The sequence below is a fragment of the Schistocerca serialis genome, chromosome 7 (genome assembly GCF_023864345.2).
Source record: "Schistocerca serialis cubense isolate TAMUIC-IGC-003099 chromosome 7, iqSchSeri2.2, whole genome shotgun sequence".
NCBI classification, from domain to species: Eukaryota; Metazoa; Arthropoda; class Insecta; order Orthoptera; family Acrididae; genus Schistocerca; species Schistocerca serialis.
Genome location: NC_064644.1, coordinates 537,668,324 through 537,694,296, shown reverse-complemented (window position 1 = coordinate 537,694,296; position 25,973 = coordinate 537,668,324). Strand labels below are relative to the sequence as shown.

At 44.8% G+C, this 25,973-nt stretch overlaps 1 protein-coding gene across 1 annotated transcript in view; it reads left to right on the top strand.

Moving 5' to 3' along the window:
• Positions 1–25,973, top strand: part of LOC126413220 (acetylcholine receptor subunit alpha-L1) — a 587,533-nt gene that overhangs the window by 320,586 nt on the left and 240,974 nt on the right. Inside the window, exon 3 of the mRNA XM_050083117.1 lies at positions 24,401–24,445. Coding sequence (XP_049939074.1) covers positions 24,401–24,445 — 45 coding nt within the window. The remainder of the gene's footprint in view (positions 1–24,400; positions 24,446–25,973) is intronic.

Genomic DNA, 25,973 nt, shown 5'->3' with positions numbered 1-25,973 from the left:
ATGAAAATAAGTTTTAATTTCCAATCGCTTCCATTTCAAAATACACTGATAAACCAAAACATTGTGACCAGTGGCCACCACGATATTGGATACCGCCTGGTGACTCTGGGGGAACGTGATGCGGTAAAGAACGTTTGTCAACGGAGCATACACGGACGGGGGTGTCCCAAGCGAAGATATTGGTTGCAAATGGGGAAATCCATTGACATAAGGGAATTTGACATGCCTGTGAAAGCGTATTTCGGAAACGGTGAAGCTACTTGAATGTACACGTGTTAGTGTCGTGAACATCTTCGGAAAGAGATAGAAGGACAGTAAAATACCACCAGGCGCTAAATGTTTGGATGTCCACGACTCTTCACTGAATGTCGATATAGGAGGCTTGTCTGCTCTATAAAGTAGTATAGATGGTGGCCTGTGGCATATCTGTGAAAAGGCCACAGTGCTCGTGCATGCAGAAGTCCTTCAGAGCATACCGCTCATTGTACATTGTTGGACATGGAGCTCCGCAGCAGACTACCCATAGATGTTCACATGTGCACCTGGTTACGATTGCAGTGAGCTCGAGACTATCGCAACTCGACCGTCGATCAATGGAAACGTGTAGACTCTTCGGATGAATCACATTTTTGCTACGCTAAGTCGATGGTCGTCTCTACAAACGCCGACATCGATTTGAACGGTTGTTCGGAACAACGTGCCACGGACGCAGGCTGGTGGGAGCAATATTATGCTACGGGAGACGTTCTCATGCGTTTGCATGGGACCTGTGATAGTAATCGAAAATACGCCTACAGCTGCGAACCAGCTGCATCCTGCCGGCCGTTGTGGCCGAGCGGTTCTAGACGCCTAAGTCCGGAACCGCGCTGCTGCTACGGTCGCAGGTTCTAATCCTGCCTCGGGCATGGATGTGTGTGAAGTCCTTAGGTTAGTTAGGTTTAAGTAGTTCTAAGTCTAGGGGACTGATGACCTCAGATGTTAAGTCGCATAGCTCTTAGAGCAATTTGAACCACCTGCATCCTGGCGGGGCAGGGATTTTCTCTGCCTCGTGATGACTACGTGTTGTGTGATGTCCTTAGGTTAGTTAGGTTTAAGTAGTTCTAAGTTCTAGGGGATTGATGACCATAGATGTTAAGTCCCATAGTGCTCAGAGCCATTTGAACCATTTTGAACCACCTGCATCCCTTCATGCTTGGTGTCTTCCCCGACGGCGATGTTATCTTTCAGTAGTCTACTGTACGTGTCTGGGAGCCAGAACTGTGCTACAGTGATCTGAGGAGTGTTATAGTGAACTCACATTGATGTTTCTGTGACCAAATTCACCTGATGTATATCTTATGGATCCCATATGGGTCGTCGTCGGGCGCCGTCACCACATACGCAAATCAGCGGCCCGTTATTTGCGCGAATTACATGACCTGTGCACAGACATCTAGGGCCACAACAGTCCACAAACCTACCAGTAAATTGTTGGATTCCTGATACGCAGAATCAGTGATGTATTTCGGTCCATAGACCGACAAACAAGCTATTAAGCAGGTGGTCATAATGGATCTGAGCACTATGCGACTTAACTTCTGAGGTCATCAGTCACCTAGAACTTAGAGCTAATTAAACCTAACTAACCTAAGGACATCACACACATCCATGCCCGAGGCAGGATTCGAACCTGCGACCGGAGCGGTCGCTCGGTTCCAGACTGTAGCGCCTAGAACCGCACGGCCTGGTCATAATGTTTTGGCTCCTCAGTGTATAGTTAACTTTGGTTTACAGTAATATTTCTGCTCAGCTCGGTTTTCTTTACTGATTATTTAGTGTGTAGTAGAGCAATGATTTAACAGGTAGTTTATTAAACGCAGTTCAAACAAGATATTCTCTACTGAAATGCTTTTCAGTTTCTTAGAATATTTTTTCGTAGGCACAAGCCCATGTTGTACCTTGGAACATGTTTTCACATTTGGAAGATCGTAGTTTTGCGAAGTAATTTTTGTAATTTAAAGAAGTGCTGCAGTAAATAAACCGTGAATGTCATGACTTACAAAGAGGGCATGAAAATTAGTAAACTTTTATTACAGGGCTGGGTAGAGGCGAAAGTTAGAGAAGTGTACCGCAGACCGACACTCTCTCCTAGCTCCTGAGGAAGTGTCCTTTACTCGGCCTAAACAATGCAACCTACATACTTTTGACCCAGTTTAACGTATTTTCGAGTCTTTGTTCTCCCTCTATAGCTTCTGTCCCCTTCCCCTCTCCGACACGCACACACACCTCCCTCCTTTGCAAAATCGACGATTCCTTGAAACCTCAGGGTAGGTTCGTATGAACCAACCACTTCTTTTGTCAGGTTGTGCCGTAATTTTCTTATGTCCCCAGTTTCGTTCAGCACTTGTTCTTTAGTTATTCAATCAGTCCGTCTTCAGCATTCTTCTGTAATACCACTTTTCAAAAGCGTCTGTCCCGTTCTTGTCTAAACTGCATATTGTCCTTGTTTCGCTTCCATGCGAATACCTTCAGAAAATAGTTCCTAACATTTAAATTTGTGTTCCATTGTAACAATTTTCTCTTATTCAGGTGAACTTTTTTTCTATTGCCGGTCTGTATTTTATATTTTCTATACTTTGAGCATCATCAGTTTTACGTTGCTTAAAAAGCGTTCCCTAATTTTACGTTTAGAAAATTCTAACTTTCAATGAAGTGATACATAATATAGTTTTGGCCCCACAAACATCAAAGTTGTCGACTTAAATAAGGAAGGTAAGAAAGAATACGCACATTTGCTATGGACACACTTCGAGATTACTGTGTTTTACATTTGCCATCTAGTTTTTACTCACGACAAGAATATTCACCATACTGGCGACCACCTTAGGAAATATTCGGAAACACATGAGTGAACGATGAAAGAGGACGTCTCGATTTTGTGTTTGGGTAGTATCACAACCTCATTTGTCGGGATTCACTAAGTGATGGCGGCGGAGTACACCTCAGAGTCGTCAGATACGTTACAATTCTTTAGACAGCTCGACGAAGAACATAAGTCTTCGTGACATCGAACTAGACACCTCAATCATTAAAATAATGAAATCATATGCAGTGCGGGATGGAGGGTGGGGTAGAGAGGTAGAGAAGAGCTTGGAATGGGAATGCCGGACACGTTGAGTCCTGCGTCCGGCTTCCTACCCAGTGGTTGTCACATAGCCAGTCTGAGATATCGCTCCACCATGACGATGAATACGCAAGCAAACAAGCTCAGTTATTGTAACAGTATCTCAACATCCTGGACACTGGTAGTGGGACAGAGTTGACGTCGAAGATGGACCCACACATGCTTTATCGGGAACAGACCTAGCATGCTTACTGCCCATTGGTGTACCTCAGAATCGCGCTCAAAGTTATTAGAGCCGGACGGAGTGGCCGAGCGGTTCTAGGCGCTAGAATTTGGAACCGCGCGACCGCTACGGTCGCATGTTCGAATCCTGCCTCGGCCATGGATGTGTGTGATGTCCTTAGGTTAGTTAGGTTTAAGTAGTTCTAAGTTCTAGGGAACTGATGACTTCAGCAGTTAAGTCCCATAGTGCTCAGAGACATTTGAACCATTTGAACAGTTGATAGAGTCAAGTCCCATGTGTGCATGACTATTGTCCTGTTGAAAAACGGGATCATGTACTGTTGGAAGAGAGATAATACATGAGTATGCAGAATGTATGTGACATACGACTGTGACGCCAGAGCAACCTAAATAGGTACCAGCTGTGACCTGAAGTCACATCCGATTTCGCCCTACTACATGACTCCAGTATAATACCTATGTACATCTCCATAACACTGGAAGAATACGATCTGAAACAGGTCACCTCTACTCATCGAGGATGGCCATCTGGGGTAGAGAAGAACCTCAATTCAGCACTGAACGTCTTTCAACGCCATTACTCTGCAGTTAATTCTTCTTGGTTACAGTGGTTTCAACGGCAACCTGAGCATGGGACGATAATTCCATAGTTCAGCTGTTGCCAGTCTGTGACCAATGGTGTGAGATGACACAGAAATTTGCATGGTGCCCATTACTTGCTCTCGTGTGGCAGGCGTTAATGTGAATGTGTTACGATGTGCTTCGTGCCCACTAAGGCAGTTCTTCCTTGTGGTGGGCAGACATAGTCGACTAGAACCTTGACGGCGAGTATGCCTTGCCGGTCTACATGTTCCCTCGCTGTCTAACATCCGGCCTCTGTCACGTCCGAATGCCCTATAAACCTGAATAGTGAGCGATTCGACCAGCCGGCCAAATGGGAAGCCACAATGAGACCCCTTTCAAACTCTTTCATATTCATTCATGTGTTTCCGATTATTTCTCGAAATGGTCACCAGTGCGTGAATATTCTTGTCACGAGTGAACAAAAGTACGTGGCATCTCCGTGTGCTTCGTAGTGAACACTCAATATATGACGCTGTCCACGCCCCTTATGTTCTCTCCCACTTCAGTAACAACACTGTGAACTTACGGCTGAGCAACTGACATATCCTTGTGGATTTGAGAAGGACTTGTAGCAGATATTCCTACTGATAATGAGATCATGCCCGGGATAGCACAATAAATATATCAACGTTCTATGATTCATTGATTCAACACTGATAGAAAATAATTGTGTTACCAAGCGCCAAGTTGTAGATGAACACTTTATAGAAATTATACCAATGTTCAGGAAGTGCAAGTGAAATACCGGGAGCCGGCCAGTGTGGCCGAGCGGTTCCAGGCGCTTCAGTTTCGAAACGTGCGACCGCTCCGGTCGCAACTTCGAATCGTTCCTCGGGCATTGTTGTGTGTGATGTCCTTAGGTTAGTTAGGTTTGAGTAGTTCTAAGTTTAGGGAACTGATGACCTCAGATGTTAAGTCCCATAGTGCTCAGAGTCATTTGAACTATTTTTTTGAAATACCGAATTCCAGCGGAATTCGGAAGCCCGTCGATATATTAAGCCTAGTGAACGTTGAAGTCCAATAACATTCGGATTCCGAGTTCAGAGCGCAACCAAATCAACATCGAACAGCAGGTCCACCGCAGAGTAGCACTTCCTAGTTGTGGAGTAGAACGCAGCACGATGAGAACTGGCTTGTAGCCGTCAGTAGCTGAGTTAAATAAGGCTCCATCGTTAATGAAGCCAGCTGCTGCAGCTGCTCTATATTCTGGGTGGCCAATCGCTGAGAGTTATGGATGGCCAATCGCTGTTGTTTGAAGCGCGCTCACTCGTGTGAAGGCGATCTGCGGTGCTAGATAGCAGAGAAGTGCGGCCAACGATGAGTTTCTCCGCCGCCTGTAATGCAGCGCGCCGCTACTCGGTGCAGAGATTTAATAGTGGTGGATACCACACTCCCCATAGGATCCCATGAATTAAGTTACAAAGTTACAAGTGCCGCACAACTGTAAATTTAATGAGCTGAATTTATCAAACAGAGGTTGTCCTAGCGTACACGGGTGCTGTAACAAGATCATAAAAATTACTGGTTCATAAAATTGCCGAAAGAAAGTATGGTCGCTGTTAAGTGCCACTTACTACGAGTTCCTGTATACCTCAAATTAAACTCAAGTGCCCAAAGACATGAAAGCTTTTCATTCATTAAGTATTAACACAGATTACAGTGCAACGCAAATATCAACACTTTGGCAAAGATCGGATAATGAGTCAGAGGTGAATATGTTGAAAGTGTACACAACATGTGTACACTGATTAGCCTTCATAATTACTAAACAGTCAGGACTTCAAAAATGAGTTTACAAATAAATAATTTTACGGTGATAGGCGATCTGGATGAAGCTTTAATAACGTACTGATGTTGTATACGGGTGGAAATAAGTGCTGATGATGCTTATGAAATTGTCCAACAACTTTCTCTCACTTCGGGTTAATTTATTTATGTGTTCTGTACAAAATATGAACGATTTTTATCGATGTATTGTGGATCGAATTAGTTTACACGCCGTACGTACATGATTTGTTCGTGCGAATGATAGTGTGCTGGCCATTTACTTACTTATCACTACATAGCACAGCGCTTTGCATTTAATAAACATTAAAATATAAATTTTTGTTACTACCCATGTTACAAGTAAAATACAGATTTAGCTAAGTAACTACATGATTTTTGCTCTACTATGCATGGTAACATGTCGTGTCCTGACATAGGTGGGAGAGGGAAAAAGGGGTTCCTGGTCAGTCTGCGCTCCCGAGCGGTACAGAGTAGAGGGCAGAAGGACAATTCACAGTGAAGGCAGTCGATTGTTTTCTTCTATCTGAGCCAACACTGGTACAGGCATTTACTAGAAATGCAGGTGGTGAGACTCGGTAGGGAACTCGTTGTGAAGACTCTTGGACAAACAGGGTTTTGAAATAGTTGTTTATTCCAGACAGGGCCAACCAATACACTGGAGGCTAGTTCTAGGGTTAGAAAAACATGAATAACACCGTTACAACAGAAAATGGTTCAAATGGCTCTGAGCACTATGGGACTCAACATCTTAGGTCATCAGTCCCCTAGAACTTAGAACTTCTTAAACCTAACTAACCTAAGGACATCACACACATCCATGCCCGAGGCAGGATTCGAACATGCGACCGTAGCGGTCGCGCGGTTCCAGACTGTAGCGCCTAGAAGCGCATGGCCACACGGGCCGGCGTTACAAAAGAAACCAGTGCAGACGTTCCAGGAGTGGATGCTAACCACAGCAGCAAACACTAGCAGCACCTTAAGGCAACAACTTAGTTGCAAAACAAAACATACTGAATGTGACGCTGATCACTGAGGCACTCCAAGTGAGAGAGCAGACTTACGCGGAGCTGGACCGAGGCTGGAGTCGACGGACGCGGATTCGGCGGCCAGATCGTCTGACTGAGAACTCCGCCAAAATGCGGAATCTACGGGTTTTAAAGAGTCGCGTGCGGTCACTGTTTTTCCCACTTAAAGCCACCCAGCCAATCCCGTAGGTCTGTTGCAGGTGCCTGCCAATCGCGGTTTAGTTAGGTCCCCTCTACTGCTCCTAAGGCGGGGATGTTAATGCAGTTGCACTAGGTCCGTATTTCGTATCACCATTGTTCAGCTAAAAGCTAAACGTAACTCCTCTGCCAGGTAAGGCTTGCCACATTATTGATATACGTCATTTAGCACCGCCCCTTGGGCTCCCCGGAGTAGGGACTGCTAGGTCAACAGTTTTTGGCGTTTTCGCTATCTTTGTAACCCTTGTGAGCCTACTGACGTTGCTGTTCTCAGGCTGGTATGAAGCTGGCTTTATACGCTAATAAGTGCCTGTTAGTTACAAAGTTCTACGGTGGCAACCTACCACAGCGTCCAGACGACATATGAAGTTACATATTAATTCCTTGAAGGGTAACTAATTCCCTTGGGCCGCGTATGGGGGCGTCTGCATTTTCGCAAGGCTCTCCCCTTACGGTTTACTTCATGTAACAATATCTCTCCTAGTTTCGTCTGTCCTCAGCTTCGTATATGCTTCCGCGCCTTGGAGCGCCTGTCCCCCTTTCTCACAGCTTCAAGATAACACTACAGTAGCAAAGAGTAATCAATACATTACAAACAGTCTTTTTGATAAATACCAATAAACGCCTAACTCCTTAAGGAATCGATCTCTCTGTGTATAAAACAGCTTCACATTTCCTAATACTTTACAAATATAGGTCTTCAGGCTGTCCTGTCGAGGCGTTGCTATCTTGAAAAATCGGGTTTTCTGCCGGTAATCTGCGTCACACTTGCGCGATATCTCGATTGCGTAACTCGCTATCTTCATCAGGTGCTCCTTGCAGCTGTAGTTGCTGTCATGTCTTCGAAATAAATAGTTCACAAAAATTCACGGGCTCCAGATGCTGACGGATCAAGTTATGCATACATTGATGTATGTGATTGTCTATACATGGAGTGCATAGGGGCCTGAAGATGGTATTACTGAGATGCCGAAGCTGTTCTTCTAAATAAAATAACTTCTGAAAGCACACAGCTGTTTGGTGATTTCTCTTTGGTAAACAGCTGACCATCCCTTGTCCCGTATCCACGATGGATCAACAGAGGTAAGAGAGTAATGTTGACAGCAGAAAGACTTAGCTATTTTATTCCGTGACATAAATCGCTCTAGAAAGTTTCCGTTTCCGTCCCGTAACCCGGTCGCTATTGACCAAACTGTTTGTAATAAACGATTCGAAAACATGATATTCTTGATGTTTTGTCAGATGACTACCCTCTGCTTCATCTGATTCCCTTATAGTCAGCCTATTACTATAAAACAGAGAAACAATAGTTTTACATGATGTTTGCTTTAACATGAGAACGTACTAACTGTTCTTTTGTAGGTAGGCGAAAGAGTCATTTCACTGTACTCGAGTGGAATATTCAGGAGAGGTAACTCTGAATTGCAAATGAACGTGCTGCTGTGTCTCGATATAAATATTGATGAATATGAAAATTTAAAAGTTCCCGTGGCTCGAGGGACATTTACTTTTTCTGCATATCATGTGGCAAAAGCGTTTATCAGAGCTCACTGACAACATGAGAAATGACATCCCATTGGCGTACATAACTTCAATCCAGTGACTGTATGAACACACTTGACGTCTTTATCATATTCATTCTTACTTCACGCATAAATAAAATAACTTCTCAGACATTACAGATTTTATAATTGTGGAAATGCAATAATTAGTGCATTACTTGTGCCATAACACTTGGGATCTTCTCTTAAATTGGGTAATAATAAATTCACAAGCCGTCCATCCACACAAGCTTGCTGATAAACCAGCTATCGCCAATTTCCAAAGTGACCCTGACGTGTCTTTGATTATTATTATTTTTTATCTGCATCCTCCTTAACAATGAATTTATCGGTAAGTTACATCGTACTTTACAGTGACACTGAGCGTTTGTTGAGCACCAGTTTCCGAACGCCTATAGTTGATAAATGCTCCTCGCCTGATGCAAGTAGACGCTAGTTCGATCCCAGACAACTGGCCCAGTTCTTCACCAAATACTAGCCTTTTCTCCGCTGCTTCGCCCGCGTAACCATTCGACGCATATATTGAACACGTCTCCTCATCTACCCCTTTCTAAAAAAAATGGTTCAAATGGCTCTGAGCACTATAGGACTTAGGTCATCAGTCCCCTAGAACTTAGAACTACTTAAACCTAACTAACCTAAGGACATCACACACATCCATGTCCGAGGCAGGATTCGAACCTGCGACCGTAGCAGTCCCGCGGTTCCGGACTGCAGCGCCTAGAACCGCACGCCCACCGCGGCCGGCTCCCCCTTTCTCTGTGCACATCTTCCGTCCGCTGTCTCTCTGTGCAACAAATATGAAAAATTTATTTATTACAATCTGAAACTGTACATGAAATAATGTGAATTGTCTTTGCAGTTCCATTTGGAGAAAATGGTGCTGTGCTGACGGCTATCTTTTTGATTTTGTAATCAACAGCACTTTGCAGTTGAAAGCTGTGCGAAACGTTTCCAAATGTGATTACTTCCTTAGCTTTTCTTATGCTGTACCGACTATTGGGGCGTATTGTCGACGCGTTCCGTGTATCCGTGGTGAACCGCACGTCCAGCCAAATCCTCCTCCTCCTCCTCATCCCCCTCCACTGTCTCTCTTCTCCATTTCTCCATGTCCCGTATCTCTATCCATCTCATCCTTTCACCCTCTGTGACCACCTAACCCTCATCCCTCTCTTTTCACCTCCCCTTCCTTCCTCTGTCGGTCCATCTCCTTCTCCCCCTACCGCCTCTTTCACTGATCATCTTTCCCTGTACCTGTCGATCTCCACCTCCCCAGTGTCTCAGTCTCTCCATCTTCTCCTCAAATTCGCTTTTTGTCCCACTCTCACCAATCTGTACATCTCCTCCCCCTCATACCTTTTTTTAATCCATAATAGGAAATAACTCATGATAGTGATGAGGTACAGTAAAATGTGAAAAGATGTAAGTGACAAGGAGGGTCACACATTGCTACTAACAGCTGCAACCTTGAATGTGATTTTCAAAGTGATTTAGAAAATATATAGTGATTTTTTAAAAATGGGAACCTTAATACTTTGTTTAAGATTTGAAAAGATCGGGGGAATTTACATCTAAATTATACATTATACAAGAACATGGAAAGGTTGAATGAAGGTCAAATGAGCAGATATGTTTTTAGTTCTAGTAGGGATAAAATCGGAACAGGGAAGTGATACAGGAAAATACAGTGTTAGAATCATATTGGAATGGGCATAAGGGGTCACCTGTAATCACCAGTAACCATGATCTTAAAGATAATTACCGAAGATAATTCGAAGGTTGAATTTTGGTTCATGGGAACCGCTATTCGTGATTCTGGATTTGGAAAGAGTGAATAGAGATTTGAACTTTAAGTTTCAATTAACGTGTTAATGGACAAAAATAAATACACCACAACGCATAAATGTTCTCTCGCATCTACAAGAGGGAACAATCATAAATCACACGTAGATCATTACTTTTCAAATCAATGAGAGGGTCCCGTCGCCCCTCATACGTTGGGGTGCTTGATTCAAAGCGTACCTATGCCTTCCACTTTGTACCTGGAAATTAACCATTAAGCATTAGCTCAAAATGACCACCATTTTCTGTATCCTTCCTCTGTTTAGAGTTAATCTCTAATAGAATTAAAAACAAATTTGCTTATTTAACCTTCATTGTATCTTGGCAAGACATTGAATAATGTATCACTTATACTTAAAACAAGCCGCTGTTTTCAAATCTTAAACTGAACATCAGAGTTACCATTTAACAAAATCCCTTTAATCTCCAAATCACTTGGAAAATCAAATTCAAGGTCACGGACATTAAAAGCAATGCGTGGCCCTTTTCCCACCTACAGCTTTTTTCTGAAACATTGTGATATATCTAATATTTTTCCTGAATTAATCTCCATTACGGATTAAAATGTTCCACACAGTATACATTTATACAATGATCGTGCAGAGGATAATGAGCACCGACCTACTATCGATATAAATCCGTTCAGGCGATGTCAGCGTCACATGGGGAGGAATGATTACTAGTCAGACACAAGCACGGTGCCTGTAGTATAAGAGCATGCTTTCCACGTGTAGAATGGGGACGGCACATGATCTGAGTTTGACCAAGGGCAGATAATGATGGCTTGGAGGCTCGCCATGAGCATTTAGGAAACTGCGCGACTTGTTGAGTGTTCGAGGAGAGCTGTGGTGAGTCTCTTCAAAATGAGGAGGAACCAAGACGTTGTGGGATTGGGCGACCACCACATGCCGCACGTTATAGGCTGGGCAGACTGGTAAAACAGGACAGGCTGTGATGGAACTAACAACAGACTTTCATGCTGGGCAGAATACATGTGTGTCTCAACACACAGTGCACCAAAGACTCCTAATGATGGGTTTCCAAAGCCGACGACCCATGCATGTACTAATGTTGGCACCACAACATTGGCAAGTACAACTGAAATGGACACATGACCATCAGGATTGGACGTTGGTGCAGTGGCAGAGCGTTGCATGGTCTGATCAATCCCGATACCTTCTTCATCATGCCGATGGGAGTGGGCCAATCCGTCGCCTTCCAGGAGAACAGCTCCCTGATACCTGCAATCCAGGATGGAGACAAGCTTGCAGCGGCTCTATTGTGCTATGGGGAGGATTCACGTGGGTATCCATGGGCCCAGTGGAGCTCATGCAAATCATTGTGACGGCCAAGAAGTATCGAGAAGAATCGTACACAGTTACAGACCACGTATGCCCCTTCATGACGATCATGTTACCCGACGCCAGTGGCATTTTTCAACAAGATATTGCGCCATGTCACCAGGCCAGGAGTGTGATGGAGTGGTTCGATCAACATAGTGGTGAGTTTCAATTAATGTGCTGGCCCCCCCAAATCGTTCAATCTGTACCTAAACATAAAACTTGCTTTAAAATTGTAACACATCCTAAGAATACTTTATCTTCGATAGGCTCTTAAAGTGTGAGTACTAAAGGGACATAGTCGTTAATAGTCTTGATACAAATACGTGTTTCCAGTTTCAGAAATATCTGGCATCTGTAAGTTGACACAAATAACATTATATCCACTATAAATCCTCCTATGAATCACGAATCTTGTCAATGCGTTGTCTCTTGCGTGCCTCGACGATACAGATACCCATACCATAGGTGCAGCCATACTGGAGGTATCTGTGGAGGAGGCAAACTATTTCGTGATTCCAGAAGAGGATCAGCAGCCTTTTCGAGTTTTGCAGGACAATGCAGGATGATGAACTTGTCTGGCTTTATAACAGTTGACAAATTCGCATTGTTGTGCTGGTACTGCGAACGGTTGAATGCAAGAGGAATCGTGTTCCGTAATTCGTTTTACTGAGGGCGTGCAGCTCTACTGTTTGGCTGAATGATGATTGCATCTTTTCTGGAGGTTAAAAATTCCTCATTTCGGATCTCCAGGCAGGGAATACTCAGGAGGATATTATTGTTGTGTCGGTAGCTGGGCCGACACCGTGAAGTTGAGATGGCTGAAAATGCAAGCTAGACTAACGCGGTAGCCGATAGGGCACGCAAGGCTAACGCAGACGGGCGTGAAGTCTGCAACATGAGAACTTATAAATGAATAAGAAGAAAAGTATGTAGATGCTTATTACTTATCTTTTTATTAGTCCTTGGAATACATCTCTCTTGAATACTCGTAAGCTATAGGCACTGATACAAATGGCGCCTTGCTAGTTCGTAGCCATTAACTTAGCTGATGGCTATTCTGTCTCTCGGCTAATGAGAGAGAAAGGCTTCGTACATCTGGTCGGTAGCTAGGTTCTCGTACAACTGGGGCGAGTGCTCTCTCGTATCACGAGACCTGCCTTGGTGGTGGCGCTAGGTCTGCGATTACACAGTGGCGACACGCGGGTCCGACATGTACTAAATGGACCGCGGCCGAGTTAAGCTACCACCTAGCAAGTGTGGTGTCTGGCGGTGACACCACATTCCTCCCCCGCAAATCGGCGAACGGTCGTGTGATAAGGCTTCCGCCCGCCGTGGGGAGGACCACATGTTGACGTATGCGATGAGGTGGGGAGCCTAACAACAGGCGAGGCTGTGCCACCCGCACCCGGCCATTCGGTCCGAGGGGAGCTAGGAAACGCCTGCAAAACTAGTCCAGGGTGCACGTCAACATGCGGTGTATGCGCCCGTAAAGAGACAGGAGGGACCGAAGGGTCAACCTCCATAGCGTCGGGGTAGCCGACGCGCGATGACGTCACGTGGTCCGGAGCTGGCGGGAGTTCCATGGCGGAGGACAGCTGGTCACGGGAAGCGATCGGCGGCGCGTGACCCTGGGAGGCGCTTGGCGGCCGCAACGAAGCGTCGAATGCGGGCGGCGCCGGCGGGAGAACAAGCGGCGGCGGCGGCGGCGGCGGCTGCTGCTGCTGCGGCGGCGGCGGCGCGTCGCCATGGGGCAAAATGGAAGGCATCGTCGGTAACACCTGGGGATGAGGCGAGCCAGTAGATGGGTCCCCAGGGCGCTGACCGGACGGCACCGTCGCTGAAAGCAGACGGGGAGCGGCAGAACCCGAGCGACGACAGAGGCGCAGCTGATTGAGATGCCGACGCACCTCACCAGAGGCCCCCAAAACCAAATACATCGCGCGGCCGAGGCAGCGAAGAATGCGCCCTGCGAGCCAACGCCGTGAACCTCGATAGTTGCGATAAAATACAACGTCGCCTGGAGCAAAAGCAGGAGTCTGCCGCGGCACAGGAACCTGATGCGGCGGATGCAGCAAAGACATCAAGGTGCGATGAGGACGACCGTGGAGCAACTCAGCCGGCGAGCGACCATCTCGGGGCTGAGAGCGATACGAAGACAAAAAGAGCAACAATGCGTCCTCCCGAGAATGCGACTCTTTCAATTTCAACATCTGTGACTTGAAAGTCCGGACCAATCGTTCAGCGGCACCGTTGGACTGAGGCGAAAACGGCGCGGATGTCAGATGTTGAATACCATTGGCCTGGCAGAATGACTGAAATTCTGCGGACATGAATTGTTGGCCATTGTCGGAAACAATAGTCTGCGGAAGACCTTCAATGCAAAAGATAGCAGACAACGCTTGGATGGTGGCGGAGGACGTCGTGGAAGACATCCGGACAACAAAAGGAAAATTACTGAAGGCATCGACCAGAACCAACCATCGAGCATTCCAGAATGGACCAGCAAAATAAATGTGCAAGCGTTGCCAAGGGGAAGTGGCTTTTGGCCACGCAAAGACTTTCCGCGGCGGTGCGGACTGTTGTTCGGCACACGCCGGGCACGAAGAACACATATTCGTAATCGCAGCATCGATTCCGAACCAAGTACAGTGCTGACGAGCAAGTTGTTTCGTTCGCACTATACCCCAATGTCCTTGGTGAAGAAGCCGTAAAACAGAGGACTGTAACGAACGTGGGACCACGACTCTGGACTGATCATTATCAGAACGCAACAACAAAACACCACGTCGAACAAAAAGTCTCTCCTTGTGAGCAAAAAATCGGCGAACCAACGGATCCTCGATCCGAGACTTTGACAAAGGCCATTGCGTAGCAACAAAACGTAAAACAGTAGCAAGGACAGGGTCAGCAGCTGTGGCTGTAGCGACACGACGAAAATCAATCGGAAACGATTCGACCACTTCATCGGTTTCCGAATCAATGAACATGCAAGCAAGTTCGGAAGAATCGAATGCTTTATCCTCAGCAACAGGCAAACGGGACAACGCATCGGCGTTTCCGTGCTTAGCAGTGGACCGATACAAGATATCGTAGCGGTACTGCGAGAGGAAAATAGACCAGCGAATGAATTTCTGCGCTGTACGTGGAGGTACAGGCTTGGTCGGATGAAAAAGCGATGTCAAAGGTTTGTGATCTGTGATGATGGTAAAGTGACGACCATACAAGAAATCATGGAACTTAGTAACACCAAACACGAGAGCCAAAGCTTCTTTCTCTATCTGTGAATAATTTCTTTGCGCAGACGAGAGCAATTTGGACGCAAAGGCAATAGGGCGATCATGCGAGCCAACTTTGTGCGCAAGCACAGCACCGATCCCGAAATCCGATGCATCTACCATCAACAAAAGGGGTTTCTGGGGATCGAATGGCGTAAGGCAAGTATTAGAAAGCAACGCCGATTTCAACTGGCGAAAGGCGCGTTCGCATTCCGTCGTCCAGACGAACGGAACACCTTTACGGCGTAAGCGATGAAGCGGAGCTGAAATGGAAGAGGCATTGCGCACAAATTTATTGTAATAATTAATTTTACCCAACACACTCTGTAGCTGTTTCACATTTTGAGGGGAAGGCAATTCTTGGATGGCACGGAGGTGCTCTGGACTCGGATGTATGCCTTGGGCATTAATGACATGTCCCAGGTATGGTAAGTCACGAGCAAAAAACACACATTTGTCCTTCCTCAAGCGAAGACCATTTTGCCGCAAGACCTGAAATAATGTTCGTAAGTTCGCAAGATGATCTTCTTCTGTCTGTCCGGAGATCACTATATCGTCCAGATAGTTTGCTGCAGTAGGGACCGACGCACAAATAGTTTGTAAATATTGCTGAAACAAGGCAGGGGCGGATGCACACCCGAATGGCAGTCTTTTGAAGCGGTACAATCCAAGATGCGTGTTAACCACCAATACGCGTTGGGATTCGTCGTCCACCGGTATTTGCAAGTACGCATCGGCTAGGTCCAACTTTGAAAAATATTTTCCCGGGCACAGTTTAGCAAAAAGATCTTCCGGGCGGGGCAAAGGAAAAGTAGCAGTCACTAGCTGTGGATTCACTGTGGCCTTGAAGTCCACGCAAAGTCTCAATTTTCCGGAAGGTTTTGGCAAAATTACTAAGGGTGAGGCCCAGAGAGAAGCTTGCACACGTTCAATTACACCCTGTGATTCGAGATCGTGTAACGTTCTTGCGACCTCATCACGCAATGCGTGGGGAACATTGCGCGCCCTGAAAAATTTCGGTTGCGCGTTTACCTTCAGTTCTAAATGTGCTTCATAGTTTTTTAGCGCAACCTAAGCCCGGTGGAAAAATGTCTGCAAATTCGTCACACAGCCGAGAAACACTGTCTGTAGGCACAGTCTGATTCACTGATAGGACCTGATTTACAATAGACATGTTAAACAACTGAAATAAATCGAGACCAAACAAGTTCACTGCAGAAGAAGAACGAAGAACGTAAAATGACACAAGTTTTGTTTGTCCCTTGTATGTCGCAAGAAGGCTGCACTGCCCTAACACAGGAATTTTCTGTCCGGAATATGTAGTTAGCTTAACATTTGCGGAACGCAACGGAGGTTTGCCCAGTTGTTTGTACGTGTCATGATTGAGCAATGAAACTGCAGCTCCGGTATCGAGCTGGAATGGTATCACTTTGCCTTCAAAGTCTAAGTCCACAAAAAGTTTATTGTCCTGCTGACGACAAGAGCGACTGTTTTGTGCAATTGGAACAGACACTGGTACAGAATCACTTGCTAATTGACGTGATTTCCGGCGACGTCGACGCACAGTTTTTGTGGGACGATCACAGTTACTGTTAGAGAAAGTGTCACTGGACGAAGCGGAATTAACGACATGAATGTCCATAGGCGAAGGTCCACGAGCCTGAGTGTCCTTGGTTCGATTCCGGCGCGAAGCAAAGGGCCTGGAATGATTGTGATTGTCTGATCTGAGCTTTTTCTGGCAAACACTTTGAACATGTCCTTTCTTATTGCAGAAAAAGCAAATAGCTTGGCGTGACGGGCAATGTTCACGCGAATGTCTAGTAGCACACCGCGGGCATGATTTCACTACATTTGTGGGCTGGCGCGGCACACGTGGCTTAGCGCGCAGCGGCAGCTGCGTTTGTTTGTGCGATGGCAGTTGTGCGGACGTGCGCGAGGCCCGGTTACCGGGCCGCGCAGCGCGTCCAGCGGGCCGGTTTATGTTAAACACGGCTGGCGAAGTTTCAAAAGATTCCTGAGCACAGTCAAGTGTGTCCTGTCTATCCAATATGTCTATCACTTGTTGAAGGGAGGGATTAACTAGTTTCAAAATTTGCTCCCATATGCGAACATCAGAAACGTTCTGTGCAATTGCATCACGCACCATTGTATCTGAATAAGAAAGACCACAGTCACATTCAAAGGCACAGTCCCTAGTAAGTCCTTGCAATGTTGCTACCCACTCCCTATTAGTTTGACCGGCCGTACGTTTTGTACGAAAGAACGTATACCGTTTTGCAACCACATTAACTGTTTCTTTGAAATAGGCATCTAATGCAGACAAAATTTCCTCGTAGGACAGAGTTGCTACGTCGCGTCGGGGAAACAATTTCACTATCACACGGTATGTGGACACACCGACACAAGAAAGCAAAAACGGCTGCCGCTCATTACCTTGAATTCTGTAGGCAGCAAGGTGGAAGTTGAACTGGCGAGACCACTCTTGCCACGTCTCATCGGCTGCCACGTATGGTCGAAAGGGAGGTGCAACAGCGTTTAGTGGCAGCGGTAGCGAAGAAGCGGCGGCGGCCGCATCGGTTTGAATGGTACGTTGACCCTGGACGAGCTGTCCAAGGGCATCCAGTAACGCCTGCGTCTGCTGATTCTGCAAGCGATAAAATTCGGACAGTACATCGGGAGAATGTGGCGAAGCCATGACACAAACGAATTAATACAAACTCTTTTGCTCGTCGCCAATGTTGTGTCGGTAGCTGGGCCGACACCGTGAAGTTGAGATGGCTGAAAATGCAAGCTAGACTACCGCGGTAGCCGATAGGGCACGCAAGGCTAACGCAGACGGGCGTGAAGTCTGCAACATGAGAACTTATAAATGAATAAGAAGAAAAGTATGTAGATGCTTATTACTTATCTTTTTATTAGTCCTTGGAATACATCTCTCTTGAATACTCGTAAGCTATAGGCACTGATACAAATGGCGCCTTGCTAGTTCGTAGCCATTAACTTAGCTGATGGCTATTCTGTCTCTCGGCTAATGAGAGAGAAAGGCTTCGTACATCTGGTCGGTAGCTAGGTTCTCGTACAACTGGGGCGAGTGCTCTCTCGTATCACGAGACCTGCCTTGGTGGTGGCGCTAGGTCTGCGATTACACAGTGGCGACACGCGGGTCCGACATGTACTAAATGGACCGCGGCCGATTTAAGCTACCACCTAGCAAGTGTGGTGTCTGGCGGTGACACCACAATTATCATATAGAAAAATACAACTAGCGCTCTGCGGGATGGTGCGTGAAATTCTTGACCCCTTATCGGGTGGGCAGGGTAGTGAATTTAAAAAGGAAAATGGATAGGCTGAAGTTAAATGTAGTGGGAACTACTGTAAATGTAGTGGGAACTACTGATGTGCATTAGCAGGAAAACAGGACTTCTCGTGACAGCAGTACAGCTTTATCAACACAAAATCAAATAGGAGTTATGCATGAGTACGCCTACTAATGGGCAAGAGAATGAGAATGCCAGTAAGCTACTACGAGCAGCTTAGTGAACATCTTACCGTAGCCAAGGTCGACACGTAGCCAACATCCATAGCAGTAATACAAGTACATGCAAACTAGCTCCGCAGGTGAAGAGGTTGAATGTATGCATGATAACATAAAGGAAGTAACTGAAATAGTTAAGGGAGATAAATGTCTAATTGTGATGAAGGACTGAAATTCGCTAGGAAGCAAGGTAAGGGAAGTAATAGTAGTAGCCGAATTTGATCTGGGGAAAGCAATGAAAGAGTAAGCCACCTGGTAGAATTCTGCACAGATTATAATTTAACCATCGCTAACATATGATTTAAGAATCATGAGGGAAAGTTATGTACCTGAAAGAGACAAAGCGACACTGAAGGGGTCAGATTGATTCGATAAATCTGATATATAAATTTCGAAAACAAGATTTTAAACCATACATTACCAAGGGAAACAAGTGCACTGTGATGATAATGTACTCGCTATGAAGTGCAGATTAAAACATGAGCAACTGCAAGAGATGTGAAATTAATTAGGCGGACTTTGATAAACTGAAGAAACCAGAGATAGATGAGAGTATCAGAGCGGGATTTAGGCAACGGTGGTCCGAAACGAATGTAAGAAATACAAGAGAAGATGAATGGGTAACTTTGAGGGAGGAGACTGGAAGGGCAGCAGGGGATCACATAGATAAAAACGTAAGGCCTACTAGAAATACATTTAAATGATGAAAGGGGGAAATATGGAAATGCAGCAGAGCAAAGTGGATGCAGGCGTCTAAAAATGAGATTGATAGAAGAACAAAATGTCTAAGGAGGAATAGCTAGAGGACTATTGGAAGTATCTAGAAGCATGCATAACTAGGGGAAAGGTAAGCGCTGCTTGTAGAAGAATTAAAGAGATCTCAAGCCAGTGCTAAGCAAAAAAAGGAGAACTGAAAGATGGAAAATATATACAGTGGTTCTGTGTAAGGGAAACATACCTGTGGACAAAATTATGGCGAGAGAAGTGGAGGTAGATGAAGGAAAGATGGATATAAATTGCGAGAAGACTTTGACAGAACGCTGAATGATCTAAGTGGAAACAAAGCCCATGGAGTAGATGACATTCCCTCACAATTTTTGAGATCGTTGACAGAGCAATCCATAGCAAAATTATGCCATCTGATATGTAAGACACATGATGAAACGTTAGACATGAGGTCCTGTCGGGTGTGAATACTACCAAAACAGTTTTTAATAAGAAATGGCACAAAATGATAAGTACGAATATTAATATGATTTATTTACTAAGAATGGGTAAACTGGTAGAAGCTGACATCGGGAAAGATCAGTTTGGGTTCCGGAGGGATTTACGGTCATGCAAGGATATACTTTCTTTATGTCTTTCTTAGAGGGTAGGACGAATGAAGGCAAATTAACAATTATGTAATTTCTGTATCTCGAGAAATGTTTTAACAGTGTTATCTGGACAAAAGTGTTTGAAGTTTTCAAGGCCGAAGCAGGGATAAAACAGAGAAAGCGAGGGCCGTGAAAGAAAGCCGTAGATGACAAGGGCGTGAGATGGAGTTGTAGCCTATCCAGAAAGTTATTCTATCTGTAGTAGAGTAAGCTTTGAAGGAAACAAAGGAGAAAACTGAAAAGGGAATTAAGAATAAATGAAAACTTTAACGTTTGCCGATGACATTGTAATCCATCCAGAGACAGAAAAAGCAATTGGAAGACCAGTTTAACGAAACTGATAATATTTAGAAATTTTCGTAAACACAACCCGGTTCCTGCTTTTGCTTTTGAAATCAATGATGCAGCACGTGAAAGTTATATATATTTAACGCCACCATACCAAGAAGTGTTTGTAATATGATTATACATTCTTTATGTTTACTCGGCAAACTGAATGTTTCATCATCTGTCGGTGGTGCATTATGGATACTTCCGGTACTTCGAATGTTAACCATGCAGTTTTCCTTAAGGCGAGTGGGTGACTGAGTTGAACCACCTGACACAATGATATACTTTATATCTACGTCTATATACATACTCTACAAGCCACCATACGGTACATGACGGAAGGTGTTTTGTACCACTTCTAGACAATTCCGCCGGCTGGTGTGGCCGAGCGGTTCTAGGCGCTACAGTCTGGAACCGCGGGACCGCTACGGTCGCAGGTTCGAGTCCTGCCTCGGAGATGGGTGTGTGTGATGTCCTTAGGTTAGTTAGGTTTAAATAGTTCTAAGTTCTAGGGGACTGATGACTTCAGAAGTTAAGTCTCATAGTGCTCAGAGCCATTTGAACCAATAGACATTTCCCTTACTGTTCTACTCGCATGTGGGACGAGAGGAAAATGGCTGCCTATATGCGTCCATACGAGAAGTAATTTTCTTCTCTTGTTTTCACGGTCCTTATGCACGATGTACTTTGGCTGCAGTAGAATCGTTTTTCAGTCGGTCGCAAACACTGGTACACGAAATTTGCTCGATAGTGTTACGCGAAGCTAACCTCATCTTTTTTTCAGGGATTCCCATCTGACTTCACGAACCATCTCCATAATACTCACGCGTTGATCTAACTCAAAGTTTCCATACTGTGCTGCACGAGTTATTCTTTCTCGATATTTTGACGATACTAACTACTTTTAAAAAGTTTTATTGTCATACATGTGTTATTAGTTATGATTTAAAATTGAAGTAATTACTGAATAAAACAATTTTTTCTCATTTTTTAAAAATTTCATGAACATGCAAAATAACAAGGTGTTCCATCGCAGTACGAAGATTCTCAAAGTGTTTCGTTACAGGAAAAGTTTGGGAACCCGTGACCTGATCCACCGGTAAACAAATTTAACTGCACGTTTCTGAATTTATTCGGTGTCCTGCTTTAACCCGACCTGGTTGGACATCCAAACACTCTAACAGTATTCGAGAATGAGTTTATCTATTATTCTTCTTTGTATTGGGAGAAGTGTAGGAAAGTGTAGTTTTTTGATAAAGAACATCGTATATAGAATAGATATCCCTTATAGAAAAACTACACTTTCCTAGACTTCTCTCAAAGTACCGAAGCCTACCATTCGTCTTCCTTACCACCGCCCTTGTGTGTCGTCTCATTCTATATCACTTTGCACGTCTCACCTAAGTATTTAATCAACGTGAATGTGTTAAGCAGTACAGCACTAATACAGTGTTCGAACATTACAGTATTTATTTTACTTCTCTACCCTATTAATTATATTGCACCTTGTAGAAATTGTGCCAAAGTCCTTCTGTACCCTATTACTGTTAGTCAACAGCGTCACCTTCCCGTATGCTACATAGTTATTAGCAAAAAGTCGAAGGTTTCCGTTCACACTATCCGTCAGTTCATTTATATATACAGAGCACAACAGAGGTCCTATCGCCCTTCCCTGGGGTCCCCTAACAATACATCTTCCTCTCATGAGCTCTCGCCGTCCTGAACAGCGTACTTGGTTCTATTAATTAATAAGTCTTCGTGCCACCAAAATATGTGGGAATCAGTTTCGTATGCTTGGAACTTTGTTAACAGTGTGTAAAAGGAAAAAAATTTGAAAGCGTCACAGATAAGACACTCAACACAACGGCGCCTGTCACAGATAAATCTGATCCGTGTCAGAATAAAACATAGTAAATATAGTAAGCACGAAGTTAGGATATACACAGTGTTTATGAATAAAATGGTTGGAATGTGTAAGAATGTCAGACAGCGAACAGTCAGAAATTAACTCACCCGAAAGCGCTAACGTGAAACGAGTCGCATCTTTGAACTGATGAGTTGGAAACACTTCCTTGTCTCTGTTGAGCGGATCGTCTCCAACGAATTCATTGATTACTGAATCATCATCGGATGACACTGTGACCGGTATCATGACTTCCGTATTCAGTAGAATGTCGAGTGGAACTACAGTTCAGTCTCTACAGATTTGTCAGTTAGTTGAAGGCAGGTGTGTTCTTGGTTTTGCACCATTTGTGTACAGTGCATCTTGCTAGTTATAAAATTCCTGCTCAACAGCGAATTCTGGTACATGATGTATGTTTTTATTTCACAATAACGACGACTGCCACAGATAATTAAGATACTGAGCACACCTGCACACTATTACATGAAAAATAGCTGCGTTACTTTCACTGATCAAGCAGAACACTATGACCACCTAACATAAGACCGATATGTCCGCATTTGGCACGGATAACAGCAGCGATGCGTCATGGCATGGATCCAGTGAGACCTTGGTAGGTCACTAGAAGGAGTGGGCACCACACCTGCACACACAAGCCACCTAATTCCCGTAAATTCAAGAGAGGGGAGAGATGGGCTCTGACGTCATGTTCAATCACGTCCTAGATGTGATCGATCGGGTTCACATATGGCGAGCTCGGGGCCAGCACATCAATTGGAACTCGCCACTGCGTTCCTCGAACCACTCCATCACACTCCTGGCCTTTTGGCATTGCGCTTTATCTGGTTGAAAAATGTCGCTGCCGCCGGGAAACATGATCGTCATGAAGGGTAATACTTGGTCTGCAACCAGCGTACGATGCTCTGTGGCCTTGCACGTGCTTCACACGACCCAAGGATTCCTACGTGAATATTCCCTAAAGCATAATGGAGCCGCCGTCAGTTTGTCTCCGTCCCGCTACCTAGGAGCTGTCCCCCTGTAAGGTGATGGATTCACACCCTCCCGTCGGCATTATGATGAAGCTATCAGGATTCATCAGACCATACAGCACCCTGCCACAGCGTGAACGTTCAGTGGTGATGGTCACGAGCCCATTTCAGTCGTAGTTGCCAATGTCGTGGTGTTATCATTGGCACACGTATGGGTCGTCGACGGCGAAAGCGCATAGTTAGGCGTGTTCGTTACAGTGTGTCTTCAGACACACTTGCTTTGTGACCAGTAGTAAAGTCTGATGTTTGTTCCGCCACAATTCACCGCCTGTCCCGCATCAGCAGTCTGGTCAGCCAACTACATCTGTCATCTGTAACGAGGCGTGGTCGCCCAACCCCAAGACTCCTGGACGTGGTTTCATCCTCGTTTCGCTACGTGTTGAAGACACCCACCACAGCACTCCCCGAACACCCGACAAGTCATGCAGTCCCCAAAATGCTCGTGCCGAGCTTCCGAGTCATCACAATCTGCATTCGGCCGAATTCAGATAGATCGCGCGCCATCCCCATTCTACACACGAACAGCACGCTCAATTATACTACATGCACCGTGCATGTGCCTGACTAGTAGGCATTCCTCTACCAGGTGACTGTTACCGCCTGGAAGTGGTTTACATCGGTGGTCAGAATGTTCTGGTTGATTAGTGATCAGTGACGTTGATCTGTTCATTTGGATGCGGTTTTAAGTTCAACGAAACTGTTGTCGCCGTTTGATCAGATTTGCCTGTCCATTAAGAGTCACACGCTTTGGAACTTATTATTGGTTAGCAGTTTCAGTCGTTAGCAGTATTTTTGTTGCAAAAACTTTTTTTCACACATATCCTAACGCAGAATAATAGTGATAAGTGAAGGAGGATATGGGCTGCTGCTGATGAACAGAAGGAGAAAGGGATGAACAATGAATCGTCGTTCAACGGTTCTGTATTGATGGTGCATGTGATTCTCAAACAAAAGTATTGACTGATGCTCTAAAGTTGTCCATTATTGAAAAATAATATCTGTAGCAAAATTAAGTCTAGGGTGTTTTTATTTACTACACGTGGTTACAAATAGAAATTCCATGAACTCTTTTACGTGATACAGCAGAAGACGTATCCGTCTTTTTCTGGCTGTTGTTTTGCCGTTCGCTGCGGATGCACTGAATTATATGTGTGAATTTGAATTGATTCATGAGAATTTAAAGATATTTTTCTTTTGTTTTCAGAATCTGAAGGATCAGATCCTTACCACCAACGTCTGGTTGGAGCACGTAAGTAAACACTGTTCTCTACTATTTCGTAACTAGTGTCCATATCAATTATTTTAGATAGATAATGAATTCTGGTGGTGGTAAGTTCCTATGGGACCAATCTGGTGAGGTCATCGTCCCCAGGCTTGTACACTACGTTATCTAACTTAAAGTAACTTACGCTAAGGGCAACACACACACCCATGCCCGAGGGAGGACTCGAACACGAACCTCCGACGGGGGAAGCCGCGCTAACACAGGTGACTCGGTCAATATCTTCATATACCTTCTCTATCTCTTCATCTTTAGCTTGCGACGTCGGCATGTACATATGAACCATCGTTGTCGGTGTTGGTTTGCTGTCGATTCTGATGAGAACAAACCTATCACTGAACTGTTAGCTGTAACACACTCTCTGTCATACCTTCATACTCATAACGAACCCTGCTCCCGTTATACCATTTTCTATGTTGTTGGTATTACCCTACACTCATCTGACGAAAAATCCTTATCTTCTTTCCATTTCACTACACTGACCCCCACTACATCTAGATTGAGCGTTAGCGTTTCTCTTTTCATATTTTATAGCTTCCCTACCATGTTCATACTTCCCACATTCCACGTATCGACTAGACAGAGCGTCATCCTTTCTTTGGTTAAGCAAACTTTTTCTCATGGTCTTGGCAGTCCCCTCCCAGAAATCCGAATGGGTGATTATTCCGGAATATTTTGCTAATGGAGAGATCATCATGACCCTTTTTTCAATTCTGGCCACACGTCTTGGGGATACACTTTGTTTATCTTTAATGCAATGGTTTCCATTGCCTTTTGCATCCTCAAGCCGTTGATCATTGCTGACTCTTACGACTTTATGGGCAACTTCGGATCGCAAGGGCAACACAGTGCCTGAACCTCTGTCCGTTCCTCCACCATCTTTGACAATGATGTTGGCAGAGTGAGGTTGACTTCTTTTGCTGATGATTTGTACGCAAAGTTTGTACGGTGGCTCTACCGTTGGACCACGGCCGCTCCTTATAAACAGACCGAGGTGCTAATTTCTGAAGTAAAGTTGTAATTTTTGACTTTCGTAATCTTCGAATTAAAAATACTACCGTGGTGTTTAGTTTTTATTTACATTATAGCTGAGTTCGGAGTATTGAAAGATTTTTTGATGCACAATTCAGTTGCGTGACATGTGTGCAACTTGATCAAAGAATAGCAAGTTTGCTACGCCACAACTCACTATTATATGCCACCCTTGGGAGGAGAGCTCTCACAAACTCCAGTCTTAATCTCTGAAATCCAAATAAAGACGTAACTTGAGTACCATTCGTCAGTTTGTTATTGTCACAGTATTGTCATGTGCTTAATATATCAGTCTCCAGCTTCGCCGCCCTTTTTGTAGCTCATGAAAAGCACACATTACATGTTGAACAACCATACAGCGAGACCTTCAGTGGTGGTGATACAGATTGCTGTACACACCGTTACCTCTAATACCCAGTAGCACTTCCTCCTGCATTGATGCATGCCTGTGTTCGTCGTGGCA